Raw genomic sequence first — 16,800 nt, 5'->3', positions numbered from 1 at the left:
TATTCTTCCTTATTCTAACCTAAATTCTTCTCGCTGGAGGGTTCAGGAGAGCTGAGGAAGACACTGTGACTAGACACAATTCCTGGGAGGGGGGTCTCTTTGCTGGCCAAGGTCTGGGAAACCTGACCCCAAATGTTGGAAAAGTCCTGAAGGAAATTCTTGATGATAACATCTGGGCCTGAAGCAGGAATCCAGTGCTGGGATGCTGGCATTCAGAATCCTCAGAGGGTTTTCTGTGGATTAAGTGGCAGGTGGACATAGTAGAGAAGATCACACAAGATCTTTCTGATTGCACCCATTGCTGGGCAGGTCCCCATCTAGAAGAGGTTCAAAAGGTAGAGGGAGAGAGATTAGAAGAGTTAATAATAATAATAATAGTAATAATTGTTCAGAACTTACTGTGTGCCAAGCACTGCACTAAGTATTGGGGAAAATATAAGTGAATCAGGTTGGACACAGCCCCTGTCCCACGTGGGGCTCACATTATCAATCCCCATTTTACAGATGAGGTAACTGAGGCACAGAGAAGTGAAGTGACTTGTGCAAGGTCACAGAGCAGACTTGTGGTGGTGCAGACATTAGAACCCATGAATTTCTGACTCCCAGGTCTGTACCCTATCCACCATGCCATGCTGCTTCTCATGGTGAAGGAAAGAGTTCCTCAGCAATATTTCCCAGACCCACTCCTTCCTCTCTTCATGTTCATAGCCACCAGCATGGTCCAAGCCTTTGTCACCTCCTGCTGGACTCCTTCATCAGCCTCTTTGCTGCTCCCCTTACTTCCAGCCTCTCCTCTTCCCTACCTAACACTCTGCTTACTGAATCAAACTTCCTAAAGTTCAGTTCAGAATTTATCACTTCCTTCCTCAAACTGTCCAGTAACCACTCACTTCTCTCTGCAAATCTGAATTTCACAGAATCAGAGAGAAACTCCTGAGAATTCATGGTTCTCCACCAGTTAACACCTTGCGTCTCTACTCTCTGTCCCTTCTGAATCCCAGCACCCAATCTTTTCTTGTCCCAAGCTAATCTTCATAGAGGTTCTCTCATTTGGAGCTTCAGTTTGAAACCCATTTCTCACATCCTTCCTAGAACTCCTTCCCCCTTCAAATCTTATAAACTGTGTTTCTTTACATCTTCAAACATTTCCTGAAAACCCACCTCCTCCAAATACTTACCATGTCCCCTTGTCATTCCATCTCAATGGCCACAATAGAATTTATGTATATGTAAAATAACTTATTGCATTTGCTTTGTCATTTATGCTTTCATTTTTTCATTTTCTCCATAGCTAAGCTGTTCCCTGGGGGGAAAAGAACAAACAGTAACATAAATAACAAAATAAATGAAATATGCTAAAATTTTCTTCCCGTTCCCTCTGTATGTATACAATGTGTTTTTGTCTATGATCTCTTATAGTTCACAAACTTTTCAAAGACAGAAATATGTTTTCATTTTACTGTGCATCTCTAAGTAATCATTACAGTGTTCACCACAAAATACCCAATAAATATGGTTTATTATTATGACTATAATAATGATGAGGGAAGAGGAGGAGGGAAAAAAGAGCAAGGACAAGGAAGATTAGAAGGATGAGGAGAAGGAGAAAGAAGATGAAGAAAAAAGGAAAAGAAGGAGAAGGAGGGGAGGGAAGAAGGAGAAGTAGGAAGATGATAAGAAGGGAGAGGAGGATGAGGGAGGACAAGAACAGCGAGGAGGAGGAGGAAGAGGAAGAAGAGGAGGGGTGGAGGAGGAGCAGAAAGGTGGGTGGAGGAGGAGGAAAAGGAAGAGGAAGTCTTATTAAAGTTTTGGGGGCAGCAATTATTCAGAAGAGAAGGGCTACAATTAGCTAAATCTTGTTATTTAATGGAAGTGATGGTTTTTTTTCCACTGAAAACAGAACAAACTTAATCTACATTAAAGACAATTTAGGTTAGATAGAAAAAAAAACATTCTGAGAGTGAGGATTGTTAACACTGTGTTTGATAAATAATGGGATAGTTGCTGAATGGAGATCTTAAAAGAAACATGCCAAGCTTTCAACTGGACTGCAGATAGCCATTCTGGGAAGCATGCACTGGACTCTGTGATGTCAGGAACCTTCCATCAGATGGCTAGGAGTTCATTATGAAGAGCCCCTGTAGGCTCAAACACCACCATAGGGACATTGGTCAACTTTTCCACACTTTATGTTTTTCTTCTCAGATTGGTTCAAAGGCTCTGAAGATCTTCAGTTCTGGGAATACAATCCTTCTCCTTCTTCCCTTGGAGAATTTGAGCCAGTGAGAGAAGGAAGAACAAACATCTGAGGCCATGCTGGCTAAAGAACCCTCTGGGGAAGGACCACAGAAACACTAAGTCAAATCCACACCCTCTTCCAACCCATAGCCTGATGCTCCCGAATCTCATTCTGCCATTTGCCTTCTGGGTTTTTCACACAGCCAGGTTCCAGCCAGTCTTCTGGTAAGACTTCATCATTTCTAAAACCTCCTCTCAGATGTTGTGAGAGGAAGATCCAGAAACAGGGGGTCGAGGGAGGTGGAGACATTGGCCAACTTGTATGCACTGGGAACCCAACAAGGGGCATCTGTCTGGGGTGGGGGAGGGATGGTACAGCTCAGAGGACTGAAGGTGAAGGAATAGGTCTGACAAAATTCACAGTAGCTGCTGGGGCATGAAAGAGGTCTCCTTGGAAGAGCAGGTTTGAGGATGGAATTGTATTTTCTGTTTAAAACTGCATCAGAAGAATCTATATGGCCAGGAGATGTCTTTGGGGCTGCTAAATGACATTTGACACTGTCCCTTTAAGAATGTCAACTGGCCACTGTGGTGTGTGTGAATGATTCCATTTTGTAACATAAAAATAATTTTATGAGCAACCATCATTTGACCCCGTGAACAACATAGAAGAAGAAATTTGAGGAGGAACCGAAAGCATAGAAGGTGGACTTTGAGGAGGCACTGAACCGTCTTGCCATCAGGCAGAAGGAAGACTGCTGGAGGTACATGAGGTAAGCTACCTTGCAAAAACATCCCATAGGGTGGGTGCAGGGGGAGGGGTAGCTGTCCCCTGGGCTTTAACCGGTAATGGCTTGAGAGAGCAGGCAAGTCAAAGCAGTGAATTAGGACCTGCCGTGACCCCTGTGAAACAACCAACATGAGTGGATAAAAGGGTAGGGGAGGGCACGACCAACCAAATAAGAGAGCAAGAGCAGGCCGAACGTGGGGGCCTAACAACTGAAGCATGTGGTTGTCATGTGCTAAAGAATATGACCCCAGCGGGTGGCAAAGACCGCCTGGCCCAAGATGTCTATGGCTTGGCCGCCAAGAATGACCTAAAGACTTGCACCAGGACAATGCGCTGTGAGCAGCCAGACTCCTTGAACTCTTCTGACATAAGACCATCTACATGAATTTGGGGAAAACAGTCAGACAGGGTTACTATATATGTGTGAGTGTGTGTCTGTGTATGTGCATTTACCCCTTCTGTTTGACTGAGAATCGAATAAAGCTTTATGTTACACAATGCTGTAGTTTGGTTTCACTGTGGTTTGACTTGTCATTGAGTACCTGACGGGGTGAGAGAGTATCAGGGACAGATTTATAGAATTGCCAGATGGGGTGAGATGGGGACAGACCTTTAGGAGTGGTGCCTGACAGGACCAGGGATGCACTTAAAGACTTACGGTGACGGTAATGGTGACTTAACTAAATGTGTGAGCTGGGCTCATGACAGCCACCATAAAGCGTAGGGTCAGGAGGACAGCCCATGCTACCTCCATGAGCCCTAGGTGACTGATGGAACCAGGAAGACAGGGGTGTGGATGACCAGGGGGAATTTGGATGGAACAATGTGGGAAATTACTCCTTCTGCCTACAGGTTTGGGGAAATTCTAGATCCTGTGCCTAAAAGTGGCAAGAGATCAATTCCTTGGCTCAGCAGAGGCAGTGTTGGGGAGAAATACTGTTTTCTGAACACCAAGATTGAGGGATATCTACAACACCTGGGCTGGAATGAGTCACCTGCCTTCTGAGATCCAGGTGGAGTGGGTACCTGATCCAACCCAGACAAATTGGCAGCCATGAGATCTGGAACTGTTAATGCTGCTTCTCTTCTCTCCCCACCCTTCCCAGAGCACCAAAGCTGATGCAGAATGTGGCAGGCATGTCATTTTGCAACAGCTCCAGCTTTGCCCCAACGCTTTTCACCCTGAATGGCATCCCAAGTCTGGAGGCCCTACATGCCTGGCTCTCCCTCCCTTTCTGCTCCATGTATGTCATTGCCATGGTGGGGAACTGTGGACTTCTGTACCTCATCTGTCGTGAGGAGGCACTGCACCAGCCCATGTACTACTTCCTGGCAATGCTGTCTTCCACGGATCTGGCCACATGCAGCGGCACAGTGCCCAGAATGCTCCTTCTCTTCTGGTTCAATTTAAGGGAGATCAACTTCAGCATCTGCCTCGTCCAGATGTTCTTTGTCCACACCTTCACGGGGATGGAATCCGGGGTCCTCATGCTCATGGCCCTGGATCGCTATGTGGCCATCTGCTACCCTCTGAGATACTCCACCATCTTAACCAATCCCATCATTGTCAGGGCTGGGCTGGCCACTTTCTTCAGGGGGGCCATACTGGTCATTCCCTTCACTATCCTGACCAAGAGACTGCCCTACTGCCATGGCCACATCATCCCCCATACCTACTGTGACCACATGTCTGTAGCCAAGGTTTCCTGTGGTAACATCAAGGTCAATGCTGTTTATGGGCTGATGGTTGCCATTCTTATTGGGGGATTTGATATCGTCTGCATTTCCGCATCCTACACTGCAATCCTTAAGGCTGTGGTGATCCTGTCTTCAGCAGAGGCACAACATAAAGCCTTCAGCACCTGCACGGCTCACATTTCTGCCATCATCATCACCTATGTCCCGGCCTTCTTCTCTTTCTTCACCCACCGCTTTGGGGGCCACACCATCCCCCACCATGTACACATCATCATTGCCAACTTGTACCTAGTGCTGCCCCCGATGATGATGGTGAACCCCGTTGTCTATGAGGTGAAGACCAAGCAGATCCGGGAAGCTGTGGTCAGGATGTTGAGTGGGAAAAGGGGCAATGACCCATAATGCCTGACCTCAGAGACCAGAACTGGACTGGCGAAGAGTAATAATGATGATAAGTGGGTTGGACACAGTCCCTGCTCAACAAGTTGCTTAGAGTCTAAATGGGAGGAAGGATAGGTGTTGAATTCCCTTTGTTCCAAAGAGGAAACTGGGGGACAGGGAAAGTAAGTGACTTGTGCTAGCACACGAGTTAAGTGTCAGAGATGGGGTTTGAACCCAGATCCTCACTCTCCACTAGGTTACATTGCTCCTTAAGGACAAAGACCTTCTTCAGCAGAGGAAGCCAAGGAATGAGGAGATCATCAGTGATGTTTGATATATTGTCCAGAGCTCCTTATTTCATGACAGGAAGAATACCCATCTGTCTTTAGCACAAATGTTTTCTTGGAAAGTATTTGGATTGGATTTGTAAAATCGTGCTGTTGGCCATTTCCTGAATTCATCAATTCTAAAGACTGTTTATCAATACTATTAGTGACCAAATACTAGGGATTGATTCCCTAGAACTGGAGATTACTCCTAGACCTGTAGCTAGTTAATCATTCAATCAATTAATAGTATTTATGGAGCTCTTTCTCTGTATAGAAAACTGTACTAAACACTAACCAGAGTCCTGTAGGAAAAGTCATTAAGCCATTGACCTGGCTCTGAAGGTCTGGATAGCAGTACCAGGTGTGGCACCAATTCCAGTTCAGGGGCCACAGCTGAGGTAAGTGTTGAATAGAAGTGAGGGAGTACTGTCACTGTCTTTTCTTTTGTTCTGGGCTGAGTGAAGGTGGCTGGTGAGCTTGGGCCCAGAACTGGGAGAGTCAGGAGAAACCATATGGAGTTAGGAGCACACATGTAAGCAGAGAGCAGTACTCTGCCAGTCTGGGTAAGTTGAGCTCAAACTGTTTCAAAATTTAAGTCTGTCAAACACTAGCATAGGAGGTGGGAGCAGGAGCATTCATTGGTGAAAAGCACTGATATTTTGCCCATTGGATCTAGTCTTGAGATGATTTCATTATGTGATCACTTGGTCATTTACTAAGTGCTTCCAGTGTGCAGGGTTAAGAGATAGGACTGAGTCCCTGTCCCACATGGGTATAACACTACCTTGCCCCACCTTATAGATGAGGAACTTGAGGTACAGAGAGGTTAAATAACTTTTCCAAGATTGCATGGTAGGCCTGGTAATGATGGTACTCTAATCTGGATCTCCTGACTCCCAATCTTGTGCTACTTCTATTTGGGTTTACCAGTTATTGTTATTAGTATGGTATTTGTTAAACTGCTTACTATGTGCCGAACTCTGTTCTAAGTGCTGGGGTAGATACAGGGTAATCAGATTGTCCCATATGGGGCTCACAGTCTCAATCCCCATTTTACAGATGAGGTAACTGAGTCACAGAGAAGTTAAGTGACTTGCCCGAGGACACACTGCAGACAAGTGGTGGAGCTGGGATTAGAACCCATGTCCTTTGACTCCCAAGTCAGGGTTCTTTCCATTAAGCCTTGCTGCAGTTCCACATGCTTGTTGGATGCTAAATATAATCATTATCATGATGACATTTGTTACGTGCTTGCTACATGCCAAGCCCTGTGGTAGATATTATATAATCTGATAAGACATGGTCCTTGTCTCTCTTGGGACTACCAGTCTAAGGGAGGAGAAGAGACAATCTTTTAATTCCCATTTTGCAGATGAGGAAACTGAGGCACAGAGAAGCCAAGTGACTTGCTCAAGGCAAGTGGCAGACCCAGGTTTAGAACCCAGGTCTCTTGATGCCCAATCCTGTGCTTTCTCCACTAGGCCATGCCACTTCCCAATATCTCTGCCATTTTTTGTGTACTTACCTACCACTTAAACCAACTGTAGAACTGGAGGAAAACATTAAGGCTGCTTTTTTACTGTGCACAGTAGTGCTCAATACAGCGCTCTATACACAACACATTCTCAGTGCAGACCTTTCCCAGCAATAGGCTTTCAAAAAATTCCCACAAAAGTCTAGAAAGGGACACAGATATAAATAAATTACCAAAGTTTAGTTAAGTACTTTGGGTCTGAGGTTGGGCTGAACATTAAGTGCTGAAGAGAAAAGGAGCCAGGAAAAGAGACCTTAATTGGGGAAGGTCTCTTGGAGGAAATGTGTCCTTAATAAGAAGAACGGGAGAGTGGTGGTCTGCTGTAAAGCGAGGAGGAACAGTGTTCCAGGCCAGAAGGAGAATGTGGGCAATTGGTCAGTGGTGAGATAGATGAGATGTAAGAATGAAGTTCCTAACCATGAATGGGTAGAGACAGATACTACATGGGCATGGATGACTGCTTATGATGGAGTCTCCTATAGCGGGGAATGATGACGACACGCAGCCCTGGGACTTCAGAACCAAGAACCTGCACAGGGGAGTAAATTACAGAGCTAGTAGCTTGTGTAAATTACTAATTAGAATCTCTTTTCCACAAAGACTTTAAAGAAAGGACAGACCCTTCTGTCCTGGTTGAGGGATGATAATAATAATGTTGGTAATTGTTAAGCACTTACTATGTGCACAGCACTGTTCTAAGCACTGGGATAGATACAGGATAATCAGGTTGTCCCACGTGAGGCTCACAGTCTTAATCCCCATTTTACAGATGAAGTAACTGAGGCACAGAGAAGTTAAGTGTCTTGCCCACCGTCACCCAGCTGACAAGTGGCAGAGCTGGGATTCGAACTCATGACCTCTGACTCCCAAGCCAGGATTCTTTCCACTGAGCGGTGCTGCTTCTCTAGGTGATTTAGAGGCAGAGGAATGGACTATGTGAGGGTGGAAATATTTGGATGAATAGGAGCTCCTGAAATTCCTGGTCCTCAAATACAGCCAGTGTTAAACCTTCCTGCATTCCCGAAACTGATCCAAGTGTCCTCAGCCCTGCCCTCCTGGAAGAGGACCCTCTCTCTCCCTTTCCCCTCAAGCCCTAAACTAGGAGTTGAAGATATAAATTCAATTGAGTGAATGAAAGGAATCCCACCAGAAATACAGTGTGTCATTATGGTTACTGGTTTAGGTATGAAAAACTCGAGCTGGGGAAGATACAGAGAAACACAACCAAAAAGGTCAAGGGGATGAGGACCTTCAATGTGGCCACTCTCTGACCATGAGTCAAGGTGCTCACAGTCAATGAGCACCTGTTTGGTAAAATGAAAGACAATAACCTGCCAAGGTGTGAGGCAGGCCTGCAGCATGGCTTAATTGATAAAACATGGGCCTGGGAGTCAGAAGGTCATAGATTGTAGTTTCTAATCCTGGCTCTGCCACTTGTCTGCTGTGTGCCCTTGGACAAGTCACTTCACTTCTCTGGATCTCAGTTACCTCATCTGTAAAATGGGGATTGAGACTGTGAGCCCCACATAGGATAGGCACTGAGGGGTCCCACCCCAGAATATAGTACAGTGTCGAGCACGTAGAAATGTTTAACAAATACCACAGTTATTATTATTATGCCTAGCTGGTTTTGTTTGGTTTGTGTTTTTCCTCCTAGCAATTGGACATCAAGTGAAGCGATGGGGGTCGATCTCTGGAGATCTTTATGGACAGAATTAGAACAGCTCTAACTGTTCTGGTAGGGGACAGTTGGAATACAGCTCTAAGAAATGGCGATTCAATACCTGTTCTGTCTCCTACTTAATAATGTTGGTATTTGTTAAGTGCTTACTATGTGCAGAGCACTCTTCTTAGCACTGGGGTAGATACAGGGTAATTAGGTTGTCCCACGTGAGGCTCACAATCTTAATCCCCATTTTACAGATGAGGTAACTGAGGCACAGAGAAGTTAAGTGACTTGCCTACAGTCACACAATGGACAAGTGGCAGAGCCGGTATTTGAACCCATGACCTCTGACTTCCAAGCCCATGCTCTTTCCACTGAGCCACGCTGCTTCTCTAGATTTGAACCCCATATGGAACACATACCTTGTCCAACTTAACTTGCATCTACCCAGCGCTTAGAACAGTGTGTAACACATAGTAAGTGCTTAACAAAGATAACAATAATAATAATAATAATGATAAGATGGAGCCAGGATTAGCTTTGATTCCCAAGCCCATGCTTTTTCCATTAAGCCATGCCCATTCTCTCTCATCATCATCACCACCATCATCAGTATTGACGGAACCTCTGTGTTTATATCACATGTTTGGGAGCATACAATGAAAAAAGAAGGTATAGCCTCCATCTTCGATGACCTCACAGTCAAATGGGGGAGACAGGCAGGCACTGATATCATATCACGTAGTGGGAACAAGAGGGAAATATAGTTCTAAATTGTCTTTTCTTATGCTGTCAAGTCGTTTCTGGCCCCAAGCGACACCACGGACACATCTCTCCCAGAACACACCTCTCCTCCATTTGCAGTCATTCTGGTAGTGTATCCACAGAGTTTTCTTGGTTAAAATATGGAAGTGGTTTACCATTGCCACCTTCCACATGGTAAACTCGAGTCTCCACACTTGACTCTCTCCCATATTGCTGCTGCCCAGCATGGATGAGTTTTGACTTGTAGCAGATTGCCTTCTGCTTGCTAGACACTGCCCAAGCTAGGAATGGAATGGTTAGACCTCTGCTTGACTGTCCCTCCCACAGCCGAGACTGGTAGAGTACTGGAAACTCTCCGGGTGCGACCTTGAGAGGGGAATTCTAAGTTGGCAACCACAAAAGGAAGCAAAAAATGAATACATAAGTGAAATAAATAAGCTGATAGTCTCTTAAATCCTTAGGTTCATTCATTCAATCATATTTATTGAGCGCTTACTGTGTGCAGAGCACTGTACTAAGAGCTTGGAAAGTACATTTCATCAATAAAGGGAGACAATCCCTGCCTACACCTGACTTACAGTCTAGAAGCGGGGAGACAGACATCAAGATGAGTAAATAGACGTTAGAATAAATAAATAGAATTATAGGTATATACACGTAAAAACAAGTAAATAGATGGAGGGTGGTGGGAATTAGTTACGAGTATCTGACTTGCATTCAATGCCCTCTCACTCAAGAGGGCCACTGGCTGTAGTAGAAGCGTAGTTGTCACACTAGTAGTGTTTACTAAGCACTTTACTAAGCAGGGGGCAAGAATACACAAGTGGGAATTGGATATGGTCCCAGTTTTCCAGGAAGCTCACAACCAAGTGTGGGGAGTAAAGACTAGAAACAGACTTATTGGGAAATATGCAACATTCTGTGATATGTACACAGAATGATGCAAGCACCTGACATCCCCCAGGGTATTCTCCCTTCCCATCTGTTGGGCCGGCTAAATGGGTAACAAGGCCAGGACCAAGAGGGTCAGTGTGTTAGAACCCCAGCCACATAATGGGTGAAACCAGAAAGGGATGAGGAATCAAAGTACCCAGGAGATAAGGGTTACCCCAGAAGGAGCAGTGTGACTGGCAGTCACCAAGAACCACGGAGTCAAGAAGTAGGTTTCTCCAGGCTCTTTGGGAGCAAGTAGGCTCTCTTCGTAGGGATCCAAGGGAGGCAGGTTGCAAGGGAAAAGGTCGGTGTAGGTCAATCCAACCTAGAGATGGCTCACCGATTCAGAGGATTGAGGTTAGGAATGCAGGGACTCTTCTGCCCTGCTATTGCAGGTTCCAGGGAGCCTTGAGGGGAGGCAGCTCCCAAGGGGCTCAGGTGCCATAAACATCCCTCCCTTCTCTGGGCCATCCAGGCATTAGATTCAGGTTGATGCTCCTTGGCTGGAAAGCTCCATCTCTGCCAGAGGATTTCTGGGGCGGCAGCAGAGACACGTGAGTCTGCTTGGGCTGGGCTGGGAACAAGAAGGGTGAACTGCAGAGACAGACACTGGCTGAGGGAAGAAGAAAGCAGGAAGTACTCAACCTGGCTGTACAAACGAAACACTGGCTCCAGCTCCAAGAGGAGCTATGAGGAGAGGCGGCAGAGAGGGCAGGGAGTGGGTATCTCCAGCTCAGTCTTGGTGATGAATGGGGGACGGTGCAACCCTCCAAGGCAGCACAGAGAGTCTTCTCCAGGCATCTCAGAAGAGAAAATGTCAATGTGCCAGAGTGAGGTCATGTGCACTCCGGGTACAGGGGTATATAGGCAATGTGGATGCTCTTACACAGGGCAGTTCAGACTCCTAACAAGCAGCTACCCGTTCAGCCATCAATCGTTCTGGTCCTCACACTGACTTAGATTTGATTCCCAGCCCTTGCGAGGAGCGATGCTCATCGTTTCGGCTGGTAGTGATCCACTCTTGCTGAATAAGGTCCTCGTAGTCACACTCCTGGGTCTGTCATTCATCAGTCAATCAGTTGTATTTACTGAGTTCTTTCTGTGGGCGGAGCATGTACTAAGCACTTGGGACAGCACGTTATAAGAGAGTCGGTAGACATATTTCCTGATCACAAAGAGCTTATAATCTAGAAGTCTAAATAAATATTATTTATTTAATATAAATACATAAATTATGGATATGTACAAAAGTGCTGTGGGGCTATGGGTGGGATAAATAAAGGGTGTAAATCTAAGTGCAAAGGTGATGCATGGAAATTCCTTCAGGGATAAAGGTAGCAGGGCTGGGGTGACTCAGTCTGAGAGCTTAGGCATCAGTTCGAAAAAGGGGCATAAATCTTGAGTACAGTGAGTGTGCTGGTAACTGAGGTGTCCAGTGGTGTGGGATCCAGGTGATTCTAGGGAGGAAAAGAGAAGACTAGAAAGGAAGGAAGGGAAACACTTGAAACAAAGATATGACCTCTTCCAATTCTCAAAGCTCCAGCTGTTGTAAAGGCAACAAGTAGGTCATTGACATTTTTGTAATTAGTATCTACTTTGTGCAACGCACTGCACAACAACTTTTATACCAGACCTGTGGGCTTGAACTATGTCTATCTCTGGCCCTTTAATTTGGCTATGGAGAATAGTATCTCCGATAATATTTTAACGGGGCTTATTCACTAAGGGAGAAAGAGAAATAGGGGAAAGGATGGAGAAAGAAAAAGATAGATAAACAGATGAATACATTAATAAAGACACATGGGGAGAGAAAAGCAGTATTCTGTTTTTCGTGGAAAGTGATGGAACAGGTAGTAATATCCTATCCATTTTATCTATTCTTCTCTTTACCAATGGCAGCCCCTGCCATAGTTTTCTAATCTAACTCTTTGTATCCTGATCTTCCCCAAACCTTTATTTATTGAGAACAACCCCCATCCTGATGGCCTCAGCTTCTCTAGCTATCATCTCCCACCTCTATGTCACATAGTTTATTAATAATAATCATGGTATTTGTTAAACACTAACTTTGTGGCAGGCACTGTACTAAGTGCAGGAGTGGGTACCAGCCAATTGGGTTGGACACAGAGGCTGTCCCACATGGGGCTCACAGCCTCAATCCCCATTTTACAGTTGAGGTAACCGAGGCACAGGGAAGTGAAATGACTTGCCCAAGATGACACAGCAGACAAGTGGTGGAGCTGGGATTAGAACCCATGACCTTCTGACTCCAAGGCCTGTGCTCTATCCACTACACCTGACTGCTTCTTTACGCCATGCTTCTTCTATAGTTTGAGACTAGTAATTTTACATCTTCAAAATACTTGTTGAATCCACCCTGTTTCCATGTATACATGACAGTTCATTATTAAAGAGTTACATAGGTGACCTGCTATTGTCCATGACCTGTTGGGGAAACTATGCTGCTCTGAACATTGCCTAATACTAGTTGATGTATTTCACAATTTCACTGACAAGTTTACCTCTTTCTAGCTACTGAAATTGACTCCAGTGATGCAGATAATGTTAAATACATTTGGAAGATCCATAAATATAGCAAGTAAAGGTCTTTTTGATGTTGTTCCCTGTATGTCCCCTGAAGGTCTCATACTACAGATCATGTCTGCTAAGCTGTGCTGTGTTTTGAAGCCCCATTGATGGTGCAATAGTAAGGACATGATATGCAAATTTTTTTAAATAATATTTGTTAACTCTTACTATGTGTCAGGCACTGTACTAAGCTCTGGCGTAGATGGAAGCTTCATATTTGACAGACTGCCACTCTTCCTGTATTCAAATCTCTCAAAACCATACCTCCTCCAGGAAGCTTTCCTGGATTAACCTCTCATCTCCCCACCTATTCTCCCTACTTTCTTCATTGCCCCATTACATAACCTAGGTTACTTTGATAGTCACCCCAACCTCACACAATTTAGGCAAATATCCTTATACTCTGCTTCTTTTATCTATTCCAGTGCTTAAAACAGTGCTTGGCACATAGTAAGTGCTTAACAAATACCATAAATATTATTATCATCTACCATAAATATTATTATTATTCCCTGATAGGTAATTTACTTTGATGATTATCTCCCTTCCTAGATTATAAACCCCTTGAGGACAGAAATCATTTCTACAAACTCTTCTGTATCTACCAAATGCTTAGTACAGTGCTCTGTCCATAGTGCTCAGTGAATACCATTGATTTGACTGACTGATTTCTCTGGAGAATAAAAAATATGTCGTGTGTACAGAACATGGAGCTATTTACATGTAAAAGCTTGTCAATTTTGTGTCACATCAAAGTAGCCCTCAACAGTGTAGAAGGACTTAGGGTGTCCTCTCACAACTTTCAGCTAAATTAAGATTATTATTCCATAATACAGCAAACTGTCCTTTGGTTCCTCTCTTGGGGTAAGGTTGGCAGCATCTCATTCCCTGGCAATGTGCTGGTATTTATGGATGTCTCCCTGATACATTTTCTAGTTGGAGCATCCAAGTCCTAGTATTGGTTGGTGCTTAAATCTGGGTTTCTCCTGTTATGTCTTACTCCTCTGGGCATCCAAATGGGTGACACTCTGGGATATATTGTGAGGCTGCACATATGTGATTCATCCTGATGCTACTATACTATAGGAAGCAGCATGGTGTAGTGGTTAGGAGTCAGAAGATCATGTGTTCTAATCCTGGATCTGCCACTTGTCTGCTGTGTGGCCTTGGGCAAGTGACTTCACTTCTCTGTGCCTCAGTTTCCTCATATGTAAAATGAGGATTGAGACTGTGAGCCCCAAGTGGGACAGGGATTGTGTCCAAACTGATTTGCTTGTATTCTCCCCAGCACATAGTACAGTCCCTGGCACATAGTAAACACTTAACAAATGCCATAATAATAATAATACTCCCAAATATCTTTACAAGGCTTTCCACTCTGGTGACAGAACGAGTGATAATTCAGGGCTGCCTTAACCAAGGCAAGAGTCAGAAAAACCTGTAGGCAACAAAACTGTGTGGAAATGCACACATTCTGGTGCAAGGCTGATTTCAGTTCTTCCCTCTTTCCTGGGATTAGCCAGATAATGATAACAATAATAATGATAATGGTATTCGTTAAGTGGTTGCTATGTGCCCAACACTGTTCTAAGCGCTGGGGTAGACACAAGGTTATTGGCTTGTCCCACATGGGGCTCACAGTTCTAATCCCCATTTTTCAGATAAAGGAACTGAGACACAGAGAAGTGAAGTGACTTGCCTAAAGTCACACAGCTAATAAGTGGCGGAACCGGAATTAGAACCCATGACCTCTGACTCCCAAGCCCGTGCACTTTCCACTAAGTCATGCTGCTTTGTCCAGGACTTGTTACAATTGTGGAGACAATCTGGGTTCCAGAAGGGGGACAGAGAGGAGATAATTTCTTTCAGTGACTGCACTCTGAGCTTAGACTTTGGATTTGGTACTCTCCCAAGTGTTTAAGACATTGTTCTGCACTCAGTAAGTGCTCAATGAATACCACTGATGATTGACTGATTGATTGACTCATTGATGGACTGACTGGAAAATCCTATTTGGTCTACAGGCCCAGAACTGCTGCAAGGATCATGTTGGAGTGACTCAGTGGGGATTCCACAAAGATGATGTTATCTGGTCCATTCTCAGTCAAGCATCATCACTGTTATAGTTCTATGAAAGATTTGTTTCTGGATTGATATAGCATCTTTCCTAAAGAGAAATCAAGAAAAATATTACTGGGAAAAACAAATGGACTCTACTTGGATAGGCAAGCAATAATGTATTTACTTTAGACCATGATAAATGAAACAAGGAGAACAGTCTTTTCCAGTAATGTCCATGGACAATAGAAATCGTAACACCACCCAATCCCACCCCTCCTCCTTCCTCCTGCTGGGGGTACCAGATCTGTAAGCTGCACACAACTGGCTGAGCTTCCCCTTCTGCTCCGTGTACCTGATCGCTCTCATGGGTAACTGCACCATCCTGTTTATGATCAAGACTGAGCAGAGCCTCCACCAACCCATGTTCTACTTCCTGGCCATGCTGGCCACCGTTGATCTGGGCTTGTCCTCGGCCACCATCCCCAAGATGTTGGGCATCTTCTGGCTCCACCTGCAGGAGATCAGCTTTGGGAGCTGCCTAACCCAGATGTTCTTCATCCACATGTTCACCGGCATGGAGAGCATGATGCTCGTGGCCATGGGCTATGACCGCTACGTGGCCATCTGCAAGCCTCTCCGCTACTGCACCATCCTTACCAATAAATCCATTAGGGTTATCCTAGGGTTAGCTGTCCTGAGGAATTTCTCTCTGATAATTCCAATGGTGTTTTTTCTCTTGAGGTTGCCCTACTGTGGGCACCGAATCATCCCCCACACCTATTGTGAGCACATGGGCATTGCCCGGTTGGCATGTGCAAGTATCAAACTCGACATCATTTATGGTTTATGTGTCATCTGCCTTATTCTTTTGGACATACTGCTGATTGCCCTCTCCTACATCAGGATCCTCCACACCATCTTCAGACTGCCCTCTCAGGACGCACGACTCAAAGCCATAAACACTTGCATCTCCCACATCTGTGTCATCCTGGCCTTCTTCACCCCGGCCCTCTTCTCCTTCCTCACCCACCGCTTTGGACACGACAAAATCCCTGGCTACGTCCACATCCTCCTGGCCAACCTGTACGTGGTCGTCCCGCCCGCCCTCAACCCCATCATCTATGGGGTGAGGACCAAGCAGATCCGTGAACGTGTAGCCAGCATTTTCACAAATAAACCGTCATTCTGATCAGAACAACTGGAAGAAAGTCCATCTGATCATTCTCTGCTGGTTCCCATAATGCAAATAGAGGCAAATAATATAATTAGGGACTGGCACCAGGTAACTAATTTTTTGTATTTGATGAAGGCACTGCTAATAGTGAAGTACATTCTGTGGAACAGAGGTGTCTGAAAAAGCTTAAGTTGGCAAAGCCCTCATGAAGGAAGGTGGTAGACTAGCCACCTCTTATCAAATTTGCTATGGTAGCATTTCTTAGTCCTCAGTTCGTGCCATAGAATTTTCTCACACTGAAGCGACCAAAGTTTTGGTAACTCACCACTCCAAACCTTTCACCCTATTTTATTAGTTATTTCCTGCCAAGAGGATCCCCAAACTGAAGTCATTTACTGTAATGAATTGGTTTGCCTTTACAGTGGTTCAGGGATCAGTGGACTCTGACCTAAGAGCAAAGATCACTGTCCCCTGGACCCTTTTTATACCCTCCAACATTCCTTGCCTCTCCCTGGTTCCACTCTGAAGGTGGGCTTCCTAGCTTCTGACATCAGGCTGCATGGTCTGGAGAAATCCTGAGGTGCATCTGCATATTTTAGGGTGTCACCTGGTTAGGAAGCTGCACAGTCTTTGTAAAATGGT

The 16,800-nt window shown here is 45.0% G+C and overlaps 2 protein-coding genes across 2 annotated transcripts; both read left to right on the top strand.

Annotated features, from left to right (window-relative positions):
• Positions 1–4,165: 4,165 nt before the first annotated feature.
• Positions 4,166–5,128, top strand: LOC100681207 (olfactory receptor 52N2-like). Its single transcript, XM_007664459.1, has one exon. The coding sequence runs from the start codon at positions 4,166–4,168 to the stop codon at positions 5,126–5,128; it is 963 nt and encodes a 320-aa protein (XP_007662649.1).
• A 754-nt stretch (positions 5,129–5,882) lies between these two features.
• Positions 5,883–16,182, top strand: LOC100089704 (olfactory receptor 52E8-like). Its single transcript, XM_029057988.2, has 2 exons — positions 5,883–5,999; positions 14,948–16,182. The coding sequence occupies exon 2, from the start codon at positions 15,349–15,351 to the stop codon at positions 16,171–16,173; it is 825 nt and encodes a 274-aa protein (XP_028913821.1). The 5' UTR covers positions 5,883–5,999; positions 14,948–15,348; the 3' UTR covers positions 16,174–16,182.
• The last annotated feature ends 618 nt before the right edge of the window (positions 16,183–16,800 follow it).

This window comes from Ornithorhynchus anatinus, chromosome 2, assembly GCF_004115215.2.
Source record: "Ornithorhynchus anatinus isolate Pmale09 chromosome 2, mOrnAna1.pri.v4, whole genome shotgun sequence".
NCBI classification, from domain to species: Eukaryota; Metazoa; Chordata; class Mammalia; order Monotremata; family Ornithorhynchidae; genus Ornithorhynchus; species Ornithorhynchus anatinus.
This window is presented reverse-complemented; position numbering and strand designations above follow the sequence as displayed.